The sequence below is a fragment of the Mya arenaria genome, chromosome 12 (assembly GCF_026914265.1).
Source record: "Mya arenaria isolate MELC-2E11 chromosome 12, ASM2691426v1".
Lineage (NCBI taxonomy): Eukaryota > Metazoa > Mollusca > Bivalvia > Myida > Myidae > Mya > Mya arenaria.
Genome location: NC_069133.1, coordinates 6,521,188 through 6,535,396, shown reverse-complemented (window position 1 = coordinate 6,535,396; position 14,209 = coordinate 6,521,188). Strand labels below are relative to the sequence as shown.

The window sequence follows — 14,209 nt, the reverse complement described above, 5'->3', positions numbered from 1 at the left end:
AACTACAGGGATACATAAGAAATGTCAAAATAATAAAAAAGTATCCCTGATCGCTCATTATAGTAGCTAAGTGGTAAATTAGTCCTGTCTCGAGCCTGCAAATGTAAAACAAAAATGTCAAAAGACTTGTTCACAACCATTTAGGAACAGTAGTCCAGATGGTAAATAAGTCCACCTAAATGGCCGTCAACGAGTCTTTTGACTATTTTAGACTATGGCAGACTTGAGACAGCCTTATAGGGATACATAAGAAATATCAAAATAATAAAAAAGTATCCCTGATCCTGATCACTCATTTTTGTAGCTAGTAAATAAATATGCGAAAGATGTTCCTTACCAGGCTGTAGATCTTTGACAATTTAATTGATTGTCACAACAAATTTTTAATTAATAAATGAAAACCGAAAGTAAACAAAAACTTCTACAATAATGGTTTCTAAATAGAATTGAAACTTTAATAAATAAAACACAATCAATTATCAACCTTTTTGTTATTTTGAATGACCATCAATAAAGGGTCCATATGTATTAGTCGGAATCATTATTTTTTTCAATATTTTGAATTTTGAAAAAAAAAGTGTAATCGAGTGTGTTACGATTAACAAATTTAAATGCTAAACCGGTTGCAAAAGATTTATTAAGGCCACACACAACTTCATTTTTGCAGAGCGGTGCAGATAGCAAACTCCATGCATCGATTCCTTCCCCTTCGGGGATACAAAAAAGTTTAAAAAAAAAAACAGCGTGTTGCTATATTAATTACTAATTAAGGTGCAGGGGTTTATGTATACTTTTACAATGTTTTACATGTACATCCAAATATCTGATCCATGAATGATACAATCATATCCGTGGCCGAAAAGAGGTGGAAAAAGTTTAGAATATGTTGATAAGAGTTTAAAATAAATCGATACATGCGCACCTGTACGTAGAAACTCTTTAATGTATGATACATATTTGTACAAAAAGCTCTTAATACTTTTTTAAATCATTGCTAAATTAAGGGTTGCTATGCAACCAGATGTATGTTTTTTCCGTAAGTTACAGATCTACATATTTCCACACTGAGGAAACAAAACGCCATAAAGGCTATCTCGCGGGTCACGGACACTACGGACCATGGACATTACGGACCAGACATTACGGACCAGATTTAGGGACACTACGGACCAGATTTAGGGACATTACGGACCATCTTCAGAAACTTACGGACCATCATTTATAATGTTTTTAAACATTTTTTTTAAATTTATTCACTGATTGGTCTTAAATTTGTTAATAAATACTTGAATATTAGTGCTCAGTATGAAAATTATCTTTAATGTAACTGAAAAATCCAGGAAATTCCAATGTTAAACATCAATGTATTTTTAATAAAATATTATAATAATTTGAATAATAATGAACGAAATATGTGTTTATCCTATAATTGTAAATGTGAATATTAATGTTTTCATATGTGATCGATTGCTTTCTGAAATAAACTTGAAATCGTCATATTTATTTGTTTTCCGTTTCAACTGTTTTAATTGAAAGGTTCAGTCACGGCGGGGAATCCACGTAACCAAATGGTTGGTTTCAGTGCAAGATGGCGTCACCAAAACGCTCGATTCGAGCCGAAAATCAACGTAATACCTATAATTATGATAGTTTCTTATAATTTTAACATAGCCTATCATATGCCTACCTACCTAGTGTGTATTTACATATCCATATTTTCCTTGAAACTGTTACCGTTTTCGAGAACACTTCTGCAATGTTTCCAACATGTACACAATCCGACTGGTAGGTTACAGTTCCATTTATCATTTTGGCTCAGATTTAGTAGAAAATGAGATAAAAGTTCGGGAAAACCGCATAAAACACTTAAGTTTTGTTTAAATATAACAGGTACGGGTATTTGTGAACAAATATATTAATGATTTTAAAAGATATGAGAACGAAAAGAAAATGATAGGTTGCAGCTCCGATTTTTACAAAGATAGGTTGCAGTTGCATATATAGGCTTCCGTCTTGACTGCGAATTCTTTGACTTATTTTTAGTGTCCAAACCAAAAGTATAACCTTTAACTTTTTTAATTACGTTTGAACAAGATCAACGAATTACACTCGACTGGTTTTTAATGTCAACATGCCATAACCTCATTTTCCGCTAAATCTGAGCCACATGATAAATGGCAATGTAACCTACCAGTCGGATTGTGTATTGAGCCGTGGGTTCAGTGAAAGTGCGCCGTTACAATGGGTTTTCACACTTTTATGATTGCCAATTAAAGGTTGTCAGTATAATGTTTGTTTCTTTTGTTATATACCGCCGATAATTACGGGTACAATTATAACTAATTAAGGCAACAGAAATTGCCAGTTTTAAACATCAGTTTGCAAGAATTGCAACAAACACACATCGTTTATTTAATATATGCTCGATTTATTTTGGTAAATAAACTGTTTTGGAAAATATTTCTGCTCGATTTATTTTGGGAAATAAACTGTTTTGGAAAATATTTCTTCTGTTGCTTTTAACTGATTTAACTGCCGATCTTTCAAATTTCGTTCATTATTGTTCACATAATTGCTATAAATGCATAGGTCTTTAACACCTTTTGGAATTTCACAAGATTTTATATTGAGATCTATTCGAACTTCACGGGATTTTTCACAGTTTTATGGAAGATATAACGTCATACTGAGCACTCATATTCAAGTATTTATCAACAAATTATAAACTAATGAGTGATTAATTTAAAAAAAAAAGTTTAAATCATGGTCCGTAAGATTCCGAAGATGGTCCGTAATGTCCCTAAATCTGGTCCGTAGTGTCCCTAAATCTGGTCCGTAATGTCCATGGTCCGTAATGTCCATGGTCCGTAGTGTCCGTAATTCTATCTCGCTGGAGGGGTTTTCTGATTTGTATTTATCTCACAGTCTAGTCTGAATCTCTTCTAAGTACTTTACACAGTCTGTATCGACCATAGGTTATCCATATATCTATGATTTCCTGGGCTTAACGATTTTTCTGTAAATTTTCGAACATGTATCAAAGAGCTTTCATGTCAAATTTCATTAGATTTGTTCCAAAATTAAATTAGTTAAACTCATTTAACCTAAATCCATACATATTTGCAATGGAAGCTAACAAAATGAGTATCAAATGATTGCAAATTATATTGAAATTAATTAGTGCACCATGGCTGATCATGTACGCCCTGTTTACACAATGCAATTTTTGGTGCGTAAGTTTATTTAGACTCGCACTCGCACTCGGGCAAGGCGCATTCGACGAGTGGACCGTTAAGATAATTAGTCGCATAAGGTTTTTGGAGCATTATCAGTGCATAGACAGAATATAACCTTAGTTAGAGCTACCCTGGTTATTTAAAGTGCCCTTCACACGAGACCCCCATTAAATGTCCCTCCCGGAAGACGATAAGTATGTATTTTAGTGGTGCGGCGGGGAATCGAACCGTCGATCCCTGGATTGACAGTCAAGTGTGTTGCCACTAGATCACGGATCCGTCGCGATGCAACTTTTGAGTAACCATTTGTTATAAAACGCCATCATTGTCAATTTTCCACAGCCCACTAAAAGGCGTTTGAAATAGAGTTATTAAAATAATTGTCTTTGAGAGCTAGAGCCAGGCTGCTTTCATGTACAGCAATGGAGAAAGCCATACTAGAAAAGTGTCATTGCAAAAAGGTGTTATTGTTGGCACTAGGATTACATTTGTTATTGGACCTGTTTTACTGTTAAAATTAAAGTTTTTCTGGAGTAATACAATGGTTTTAAATTTCATTCATTGCTTAGATATTGCCCAAAATACGATATTTGTTTACGATTTCAACTGTGTCTATCCGCGTATAGCTGAAGCTGATAACTTAGATATTTGATAAAGACAGGATTTATATAACCATTATCGAAATTCCCCAATTTTTGAAGAGAAAAACTCTCCAAAATAAGGTAAACACATTTAGATCAATGTAACACTGTATATACGCAATATATAAATTTAAATATTATCTAGAAGCAGATGTGATACTACTCAAATTCAACCTACTGTCCTTTCTTTTATCATTTTCTATCTATCATATTTCACCAAGATCATTGAACTGATGATGTTAACAGTTATCATGAAATGAACATTGACCTGAACGAATGATACCCCGATAAAGGACACACTAAACCCAACATTTATTGTATACAAGGACAGAGAGACGTATATTTAAAGTGTTACTCTTATTTCACAATCATTCTTTGAGACAGTGACGACGATGTTTAAAGCCGTACTTGTCGTTGCCCTTCTTGGGGTGGCTTTCGCTGGTATGTTCTTTATTTTATTTGTTCAGTCATCTAAATTTAGTTCAAAAATATTTTTATCATAAATGTTTGCTGCTGCTTGAACAATTTTAAGAATTGCTTTTCTAGCACACCGTATAGGCATTTCCGGTGAATTCAGTTGTGATGGAAAATTTGGCACCCGGCATGCAAAATGAGTCACGCGCTGTGACGTAATACATTCTTATTCTTTTCTTATACACTTTACGTAACCTTAATTACGAGATTTTAATAGATGATTTTCATAACTATTAACTTAACAAAAAATATATCTTCAAAACAAAACAAAATAACCCTAAAAAGTGATACTGAAGGAACTTCTTGACGTATGCAGTGAATAAAAATCACTGCGCGTCATGATGTCAGTAAACATCGCCGCACGCGTTTTTTGTGAAATGTACAAAAATGCGCTTTACTATGCATTTTTCATGAAAAAAAATTAAATTTAAGGTATGCTAGAAAACATACCCATCATGTGTGTCCGTTTCGGATAGAAAAATCCGACCCTCGGGCACGCTGCGCAGCCGGTAACGAGGCTCGTTACCTGGCAACGAAGGTGCCCTCGGATCGGATTTTTCTCTCCGGAACGGAAACACATGCCATATATTATTATTCCGAACTATTGTTCGATAATCTATTATATTGACCATATAATCAGCGCAAAATCATAATGCCATGTTAAGTTCCGTACTCGAATAGTATAACCAACGATCAAATGTGTCGTTTTAGACATTTTTTTCTGTAGTAAAGTAAGCCAAATAGATAGTGTTTTTTGTTGTTTTGTTTTGATTGGCTCTTGATATTCGTTCATCATTTGTGTCGTATTGCACAAATTGCGCTCTCTTTGCTTTTAAAATTGGTGCAATTCGATATAATGTTTTGAGCCTGATTTTAGCACCTGAATTTTGATATCTGATATGACGTGTGCATCTAACATCTAGCATCATTTTAGCACCTGGCTTCTGATATCTGATTATATATTTGCATTTAACTAACAGCCAGGGAGCAGAAACTTTCACAGAAGTTGGTGAGCAAGCTGAATGACCAAATCACGTACGAGCTGAGAGCAAGCTACTTCTACCAGGCATATGTAAGTCCACGATATTAAATGATCCTTGCCCTCAAAGTAAGTTATCTTGGAGTGATCAATGAGAACAAAGGCGTTTTTTTTACATAGTCTGCCGTGTCAATGCCATTTAAGCGACCAACCGTGACACCTGCAAGTATGTGCATTCACTCACCAACACAAACATTTGGCAATATATTGTATTGGTTATTACAAAAATGTGTTAATGATTCTTAGATATAACCACTATGCAAATCTCCAAATGTTCTAGTCAAATGACGCGAATGCGTATGAAGGATATGGTTTCCAGTAGCTGTAATTAGTTGCATGATTATATTACACAACAACGTCACTAATTTAAGCCTCTCTCTTGACTTTACAGGCCCACTACTTTGAGCGGTCAGATGTCGCCCTGCCAGGGTTTTCCAAGTGGTTCGAGAGCGCTTCCGAGGAGGAGCGCAAGCACGCCACCATGTTGATGGAGTACATCAACAAGAGAGGAGGAGATGTCAGCCTGAACGCACTTCATGTAAAGTTTCACCTATTTGACCTTGAATTCTTACGTAGTGATTCGCCGGTGTACTCCATTTACTGTTTAATCTTCTTCACCATAATTTCAAATTATTTCGCATTTACCTCCCATTAACATATAAATCTATGCATGTATAGCAACCGGTCGCTATATTGAGTTTTGATTCTTTCTTGTTACCTATTTAAATACATTCAATACTTTTTAAGCTTCTTTTGTCAGTCAATTAAAACTGCATGGTGGGAAATAATCAAGTGGAATACACAGAAGTACCATTATAATACGCGTACGCTAAAGTTTGAACATGATTAGGTAAACAATAAATGATTAAGAAGGGTGGAGAAAGCGAGTGTACACAGCATGCTCTTGTTTACTTAGATAATATTTAACGTATTTTCAGCAGGCGTCACACCAAACTATGATGTTATAATTATCTGTTAAGTTATAATTTGCAATTCAGGCCAGCCACTGGCTGGAAATGTAGGCAATATATCAATATAATACACATTGCTTATGTTGTCGCTTTTTCATTTTCAGTATTCAACCCTCTGTGACGATATCTTCCAGTTCAACGAGTACAGCGACAGGAAATATGCATGTGTAAGTACATCCGCACAAATTATAATATAGTTGTATAATTTAAATAATGATAATATGAATGACACACACATTTTTTTTCGAATGTCCAACTATTTAAAACTTCACAAGTAGGCATCGGAATTTTGAAAACAAAACTACTAGTACTCAACATACTGATTATATTGAAGTTTTTAGATAATATAATATGAAATATATGAAGATGGCATATTCCTATCACTGAACATCATTAGCTACCATGTAGTTATTCTTGTTCACAGTGATCTCCCCTTACGAGTATTTGCACAATGAATTGGGCATTACTGGAGTGAAGGGAAGTAATCCTGCATGAAGTTAAGCACAGAGTTAAAACGGTATTTATTAAAAGTATATATTATTTTTTTTGCGTTTTCAGATCTGTCACTTTATGTCAGGCAAGGGAATGAACACTTCCGTCGAGTCATCCTGCAAGGTAGGAACAATTTTCACATACGCATGTATCACACATACCTACGTAACACAATGTTAAAGGCAAGGGAATATTAATATATTTCCATTCTTAAATACGAATTTATAACATTTAATACGACCTGTGCGATGTTATTGGCTGCCTTTCGATCACGCATGATACCCTTATCAACTCATCTAAACTCAACTCACTCAACTCAACTCAAAACTTGTTTTATTTACTAATTCAGATTACAATGTATGCAACAACATTAATATGATATATATATATATATAAAACGCATGTTAAATTATTGGTAATAGGGTACAGGAATTCGAAATAACTGGTTAATCAAATACCGGCTTCATTCTAACGCGATTTGCTTGACCACGACTGGGGTATTTGTTGGAACTGTAACACAGCTGCTCAATTGTTTAACACGTCTACCTATCAACAATCAAATTAGCATCTGCATTGCCCCTACCTTATACATTAAGTTGGCCTTTGAAATCAAATTGTGTATTATTTGTCTATTTTTCTATATTCAATGTTTACTGTTTTCCGTTCACCAGAATCGCGACAGTTGGCAGAACGGTCTATGGTCCATGCAAGACACGCTTGCTTTGGAGAGAATGGTGAACGATCGTCTCCTTGATCTGCACTCGCTAGCTGATGAGGACCCTCATGTATGTAGACGGCGTTTTCTTGATTGCGTCACCATTTCTTCAATATGCATTTTTTATGAGTTCAATTTTAAATGCCGCGTGCTACAGATAACGAATATGTTAACCCCGTTTCCATTTGCCACTTGTCAGAAAAGGGCAATAACCATATTTTATTTTGAATTATATATGTATTGTTACATTATTATGTGGTCTGTTTGTGGTGAATTTGTGTACGTGGTGTACGTGGAGTTTATAAAGTTTGTGTATCTAGTTCATTGTCGTTTAGGTCCTTGCAGAGTGCCTCTAAACATGGCTTATTTGTGGATTTTTTACTATTGGGCTTGTACCTGAAGTGTGCATGGTATTAGTGATATACGACGTATTTCATAGCTAATCAATGCCACTGTGATTTCAGCTTACACACGTGCTCGAGCACCAGTTCCTGGACGAACAGGTTGAAGCTATCAAAGATGTAAACGACAAAATCACCAAGCTGACGAGGGTCGGATCTGGACTCGGCGAATACATGTTCGACAAGGAACTATAGAGTGCTACTCTGTATAACCATTGACTGCTCGTGTTTTGTTTACAAATATTGATAGAGATTACTGTGTGGTATTTTCATTGTGCACCAGAATGTTTTCAGGAAAAAAAGAAGATTTCTGTTGTTATTGTTAAAAGAACAACAACAAAATAAACCAATTTGAAAATTTGAAAAGAACGTTTACTTGTTGTTTTAATAAAAGATGTTTATAAAAGGATGACTTGTAGTGTTATCAGAAGGTATCTACAAGAAAGATTGTTGAAGAGTTTATAGGTTTATATGCCGCTTATCACTTGCAGTTGAAACAAAGTAATGCGCATTTATCGAAAGGTCAATTTATAGGTCGTATTTAAATGAATCTGTTCTATGGATAGTGGATAGTACACACACAGGTACAGACACCGAGTAATACCAGAACAACAATTCGTCATGAAAACTAACAAAAGTGTTATCCTGAAGTATATGATAGTAGGTTTATCACGTATTCTTTTGATAATAAATATGAAAAAAATAAACAAACCATACTCCCTATATAGCCACAGTTGTCACTAGTTGAATCCTGATACAACTTGACAGACATTTTGTTAGAGATTTAATTTAATTTAAATAAGTTATCAAGTTGATATTTTCACTGTTTGAAACAGTCAACTTTCAGTTTTATTTCACTGATAATTCTACATTAACCACCAGTAAGCATATACTAAAACTATTTATTTTTAGAGGCAATTATTCTTAAAACAATTCCATACAGTTCAATCAATGTACCTAAAAACTAGGGATGCGCGATATTTTGGGTAAATAGTTTACGATACGTAGCAATAGTGATACGTGTCGATTCGCATCGGCCGGAGATAGAACATGTCCTTGTGGTGATAATCATTCACCTCTAATAAAACATTGTGCATGATATTACGTTCTTCTCTTTACATTATTGTATTATTTTTCGAAACTGCAGTGCAAAAAAAGTAAGTCGAAGACAAATAACTTTGATAATTGCTATCCGTTGTTAAAATTGAATCATGTGGCAAAGAGAAAAAAAATATCATGAAAATAGACACTCATTTTTACAAATAAATTACTAGTTTGTTTTCAATACTGTATCACGATACTCAATGGAACGTTTCATTCCAACACTACCCGTCTCTACTGAATACGTGTTCACAATCTTTCAGCATTTTCAGTGCTTTGATTCCTTGAAATACTTCAGCTATCCAAATTTGATAAACTTGCCCGTATTATACAAGATTTATATAGAGTTCAAGTGATGAAAGTTCATCTGCGCTTTGATAAATTAATGTCATAAATATGTCAATAAGATACTGCCGATCATTGGAATGATTACACGTGTTTCATGAGTCAGTGGTCACATACTAAAAACAGGCGATTCTCTTGGCTATGACTTACATCGACAACTGTTTTGGTATAAAAATATGTTACTAAAAGGTATGACCATTCGGAAAGTATTACGTTCGTGAAACACTATATAATAATTAGTAATGTACCGGAATAATTTTTTTTCACCTATCTACTACACCCCCCCCCTTATTTTCCTATTTCTTTCTTAATCAACCTAGGCTTTATCCCCCTTCTTATCTTGCCATTCATTGAAAATCAGTCATTAAGACTATTCGTATGCAAACTTACGATATCATTTATGGAGGACCCAGAAATAAGAATACTGTCCAAATGACGTTAAACCAGTGAGCATAATGGCATATTGAAAATAATAATTATGTTAATTGGTTTTAATTACGAACCACAATGTTATAATTATTTAAAACCCGTCCAGTAATTACAGTTTTGTTTTTCACTTTTTGTCTGAAAGTGAGGTAAGATGTCAGTCACTTTGAAACACTTTTGTAAGGTTTATAAACACTGTATTGAGAACGACCTGTTATTATATATATCAGTTCTTTTCAGTTTATGGTGTTGTGATATTTTGATCATGAATTGAATATACAGCATGTACAAATATTTGACTTTTTATATGCTCTTTTGTCCTAAATGATTTTTTTTTTGTGAAGAAACTCGAAATAAAGGAAATATTATTTTATGGACGAATATTTAAGTATAAACTTGTTGAAATAATGCTATGAAGCTGTTAATATCATGTTTTTTGTTTGTTAGTTTTTAATTATTGACTAAAAGAGACATCGATTATCATTGTTTTTGGCTTCAAAAATGTATGACATTTACTTAGTCGTAGTTGACTATGACAACTTTTGAAAAAATAAAGAAAAAATAAAGATTTAAAACTCCTTGATCAATAATGGACGACCGGAAAACCTGCAACACGTTGGACGCGGACTATGAGCGACCGGATACAGCTTCTAGGAGCTCCCCAATGATGGTCGGCTCTGCGCGCCTCAACCGGAACAAGGTAACTGAACGTCTTGAGCTACACCTTGATCTGGAAGACTTTACCACCCTTGCTACCCTGCGCGCGCGACCGTCAAGAGATATGTACACCGTTACAAAATATACTGATACTGGCTCCGGAACTAACGTTACAAAGACCGCTCACACGCCCCGGACCATTGAAGTGAACCTTCCGAAGACTTATCTTACTCGATGCGGTTCTCTGATGTTATACAGTGATTCGAGGGCGATGAAGGACGGGACTTCCAGGGGAGCCGCAACCCCATGGAATCAGCGGGGAACTCTGAACGGCTCATTCAAACTTGAAGGCCACGGGATGACACCACAGTCTTCGGTGGCTGAGTCGTATCCTCAGTGGGGCAAGCTGATCCATACAAAGCACAGTACATGTACAACGCCATCAACGATCGACAGGCAAAGTACGTTGCAGAATTTTAAAGTAGCACCTATCATACTAAATCTATTGCCGCAAATCCAGTCTTTTTTCGTTGAACATCTTCCATTCGAGAGATTTTGCATTTCAAAAAAGCTTCTCAAATGGGCTTTGCATTTATTATAAATATTTAAAAACTGGCGCATGATTTTGAATGAAAATACCGGTATAAAACTATTTTGAAACCTATATCTCAAGTTTCCCGGGACCGGAAGGAGTATCTAAACCTGATGCACCGCCGGGAGGCCGAGCAGTCGCCCCGCTCCTGGAGTTACGCCGTCACTCCTGTCTCTATTGTTAAACCGGACAACAGTCATGACGTACAACCTGATGACGTCATCGCGTATAAAAGTCGGGAACCAACAAATCAGGTGCGTGAAAAAAGGCAGGATGTTCCTTTAACCAGTCTTCTTCCCATTCCCCCAAGTTGTTCTTCCATTCTTCCTTACCCAACAGTTTTCCCGCCCTTTCTAAGCCTTCTAAGATTTCTTTATTCGTAAAATATCGACTCATTATTTCAGGAAAAGTACCTGACGATGATACGCCAGACGTGGAAGGGCGGACGGACGGTGGCGGAACACAAGCAGCTGGAAGCGGCACGGGAGCTCAGTCGCCGCGTCTCCCCTTGGACGAACGAGTGGATTCAGAAACAGAGTACCATAATATACACGGAACCGGTTTCCGTGCTATCCCGTCGAAAGTCGCGTAAACGGACTGCTCCCAAAACAGCGTCACCGGACAGCTACGATATCGAAAACGCCCGGATCGCTCTTCTCCAGTCTGCCACGTCTCGTGTGCCGACAAACACGCCGCTTCAAGCATCACGTGTGCCTCGTGGGCAGCACCGGCCCGTCTCAAATGGCGGCAAGCGTCTAGTGCCACAGACTACGCTCTACATACCCACAGTTAACAGTAGTATAACTGAACTCACGGAATATTAACGATTCTTATCTGATCGTACCGGCGCATACGCCCGGTGCCAGGACTCGATCAAGTTTAACTTCTTAGTTCGGTATGTTAGTGCCAACGATCGGACTATATGTACAACTCAATCCATATTTTCATTTGTCAACTCGTTGCAGATGGCCAGGTATTAAAGTATAAGTTTGTAGTTTTGTAAATATCTGTGCTGAAGAGATCGGTGACCAACCACATCTTTTTTGTGACCTTCGTCTTTTACAACGAGCAGTTGTCGGTGTAGTGATCACAGTACATGTTGGATAATGTTTTACATGTAAATCATAAAAGGGAGGAGAGCAATCGGATGCCTTCGCTCGTCCGTTTTAATCAGTTAGATCCGAGACAAAGTCCAACAAGGACGACTAGAGTAGTTGAATTTATTACACTTATATGATTGTGTTGGTATTCTTTACGGATGTATCAATGTGCATATGTATTTCATGATTAGTTTCTGGACTATTTCAGAACTTCATTTGATTTCAATGATAGTCAGAGGACCTTTCATCTCCTACCCCTATGTGATTAAGGACAATAACTTCTTTTACATATGAGGTACCGGAGCTGATGCAGCAAGGGCGGTATCTGCGCCCCCCCCCCGCCCCCCCCCCCCCCCCCCGACTCCAGACAAAAACATCCGCATGATTTACTGTTGTTGTTGTTTTTTCAAACAATGAATTACTTCCAAAACTTAATTTAAAATACCAAATCGCATTTTTCACTTTACAAAAATGGCCAGTATTATAGCATGTAACACTTTTTGCCGAGTATATCTAATGATTAAATTCTTTTTTTTATTTCGGAGATCCGTTTTGTTTAAGGCATGTTCAAATATCTGGAAAAAATGTCTTGCGTGTGCATTGTTCTCATAATAACATTTTAATTGTGTTCAGGAGACTTTTAAGACTGGCAGAACAAATATCACTTTTTACCATTTTTCGATAACCATTCGTCGATTACGGACCTGTAGGTGCTTTGATTGTGTAGCTTTTATTGTTATTGTACCAAACTTTGTACTGTGTAAATGTATGTGACATCTATAATACTTTTAAAAGGAGGAAAAGTTGTTGTTAAATTATTAATTATAATTATTCTAAATGGGAGTGAAAGCATAAAGGAATTTACTACAGATGCTCATGGACATAACATACAGCCGTTTAAATTACAGGGGCATAACATACAGCCATTTAAATTAAAGGGGCATAACAGACAGCCGTTTAAACTACAGGGACATAACATGAAGCCGTTCTAACTACAGCAACATAACATGAAGCCGTTTTAACTACAGGGACATAACATAAAGCCGTTTTAACTACAGGGACATAACATAAAGCCGTTTTAACTACAGCAACATAACATGAAGCCGTTTTAACTACAGGGGCATAACATGAAGCCGTTTTAACTACAGGGACATAACATGAAGCCGTTTTAACTACAGGGACATAACATAAAGCCGTTTTAACTACAGGGACATAACATGAAGCCGTTTTAACTACAGGGACATAACATGATGTCATTTAAACAACAGTGACAAAACATGAAGTCATTTTAACTACAGGGACATAACATGACGCCATTTTAATTACAGGGACATAATATGAAGACGTTTTAACTACAGGGACATAACATGACGCCATTTATACTACAGGGACATAACATGACGCCATTAAAACTACAGGGACATAACATGAAGCCATTTAAACTACAGTGACATAACATGACGCCATTTAAACTACAGGGACATAACATGAAGCCGTTTTAACTAGAGGGACATAACATGAAGCCGTTTTAACTACAGGGACATAACATGACGCCATTTAAACTACAGGGACATAACATGAAGCCATTTAAACTACAGGGATATAACATGAAGCCGTTTTAACAACAGGGACATAACATGATGTCATTTAAACTACAGTGACATAAAATGAAGCCATTTTAACTACAGGGACATAACATGATGTCATTTAAACTACAGTGACATAACATGAATCCATTTTAACTACAGGGACATAACATGACGCCATTTAAACTACAGGGACATAACATGAAGCCGTTTTAACTACAGGGACATAACATGAAGCCGTTTTAACTACAGGGACATAACATAAAGCCGTTTTAACTACAGGGACATAACATGAAGCCGTTTTAACTACAGGGACATGATGTCATTTAAACAACAGTGACAAAACATGAAGCCATTTTAACTACAGGGACATAACATGACGCCATTTTAATTACAGGGACATAATATGAAGACGTTTTAACTACAGGGACAT

The 14,209-nt window shown here is 36.2% G+C and overlaps 3 protein-coding genes across 4 annotated transcripts in view; 2 read left to right on the top strand and 1 right to left on the bottom strand.

Annotated features, from left to right (window-relative positions):
• The window catches only part of LOC128212361 (transcription termination factor 2-like), a 28,646-nt gene extending 28,037 nt beyond the window's left edge, over nt 1–609 (bottom strand). The window contains exon 1 of one of the 2 annotated variants that reach the window (XM_052917781.1): nt 485–609. The gene's annotated coding sequence lies outside the window, so the exon portion shown is untranslated. Of the gene's footprint in view, nt 1–337 lie in introns of both variants that reach the window. The other variant, XM_052917782.1, reaches the window with a different exon arrangement.
• A 3,550-nt stretch (nt 610–4,159) lies between these two features.
• LOC128211849 (soma ferritin-like) lies at nt 4,160–8,378 on the top strand. The gene is made up of 7 exons (XM_052916943.1): nt 4,160–4,318; nt 5,332–5,423; nt 5,782–5,928; nt 6,466–6,528; nt 6,920–6,976; nt 7,525–7,638; nt 8,033–8,378. The coding sequence occupies exons 1-7, from the start codon at nt 4,270–4,272 to the stop codon at nt 8,162–8,164; spliced, it is 654 nt and encodes a 217-aa protein (XP_052772903.1). The 5' UTR covers nt 4,160–4,269; the 3' UTR covers nt 8,165–8,378.
• A 1,725-nt stretch (nt 8,379–10,103) lies between these two features.
• LOC128212319 (uncharacterized) lies at nt 10,104–12,513 on the top strand. Its single transcript, XM_052917714.1, has 3 exons — nt 10,104–10,959; nt 11,172–11,344; nt 11,495–12,513. Exons 1-3 carry the CDS (start codon nt 10,431–10,433, stop codon nt 11,912–11,914), a joined length of 1,122 nt encoding a protein of 373 aa, XP_052773674.1. The 5' UTR covers nt 10,104–10,430; the 3' UTR covers nt 11,915–12,513.
• The last annotated feature ends 1,696 nt before the right edge of the window (nt 12,514–14,209 follow it).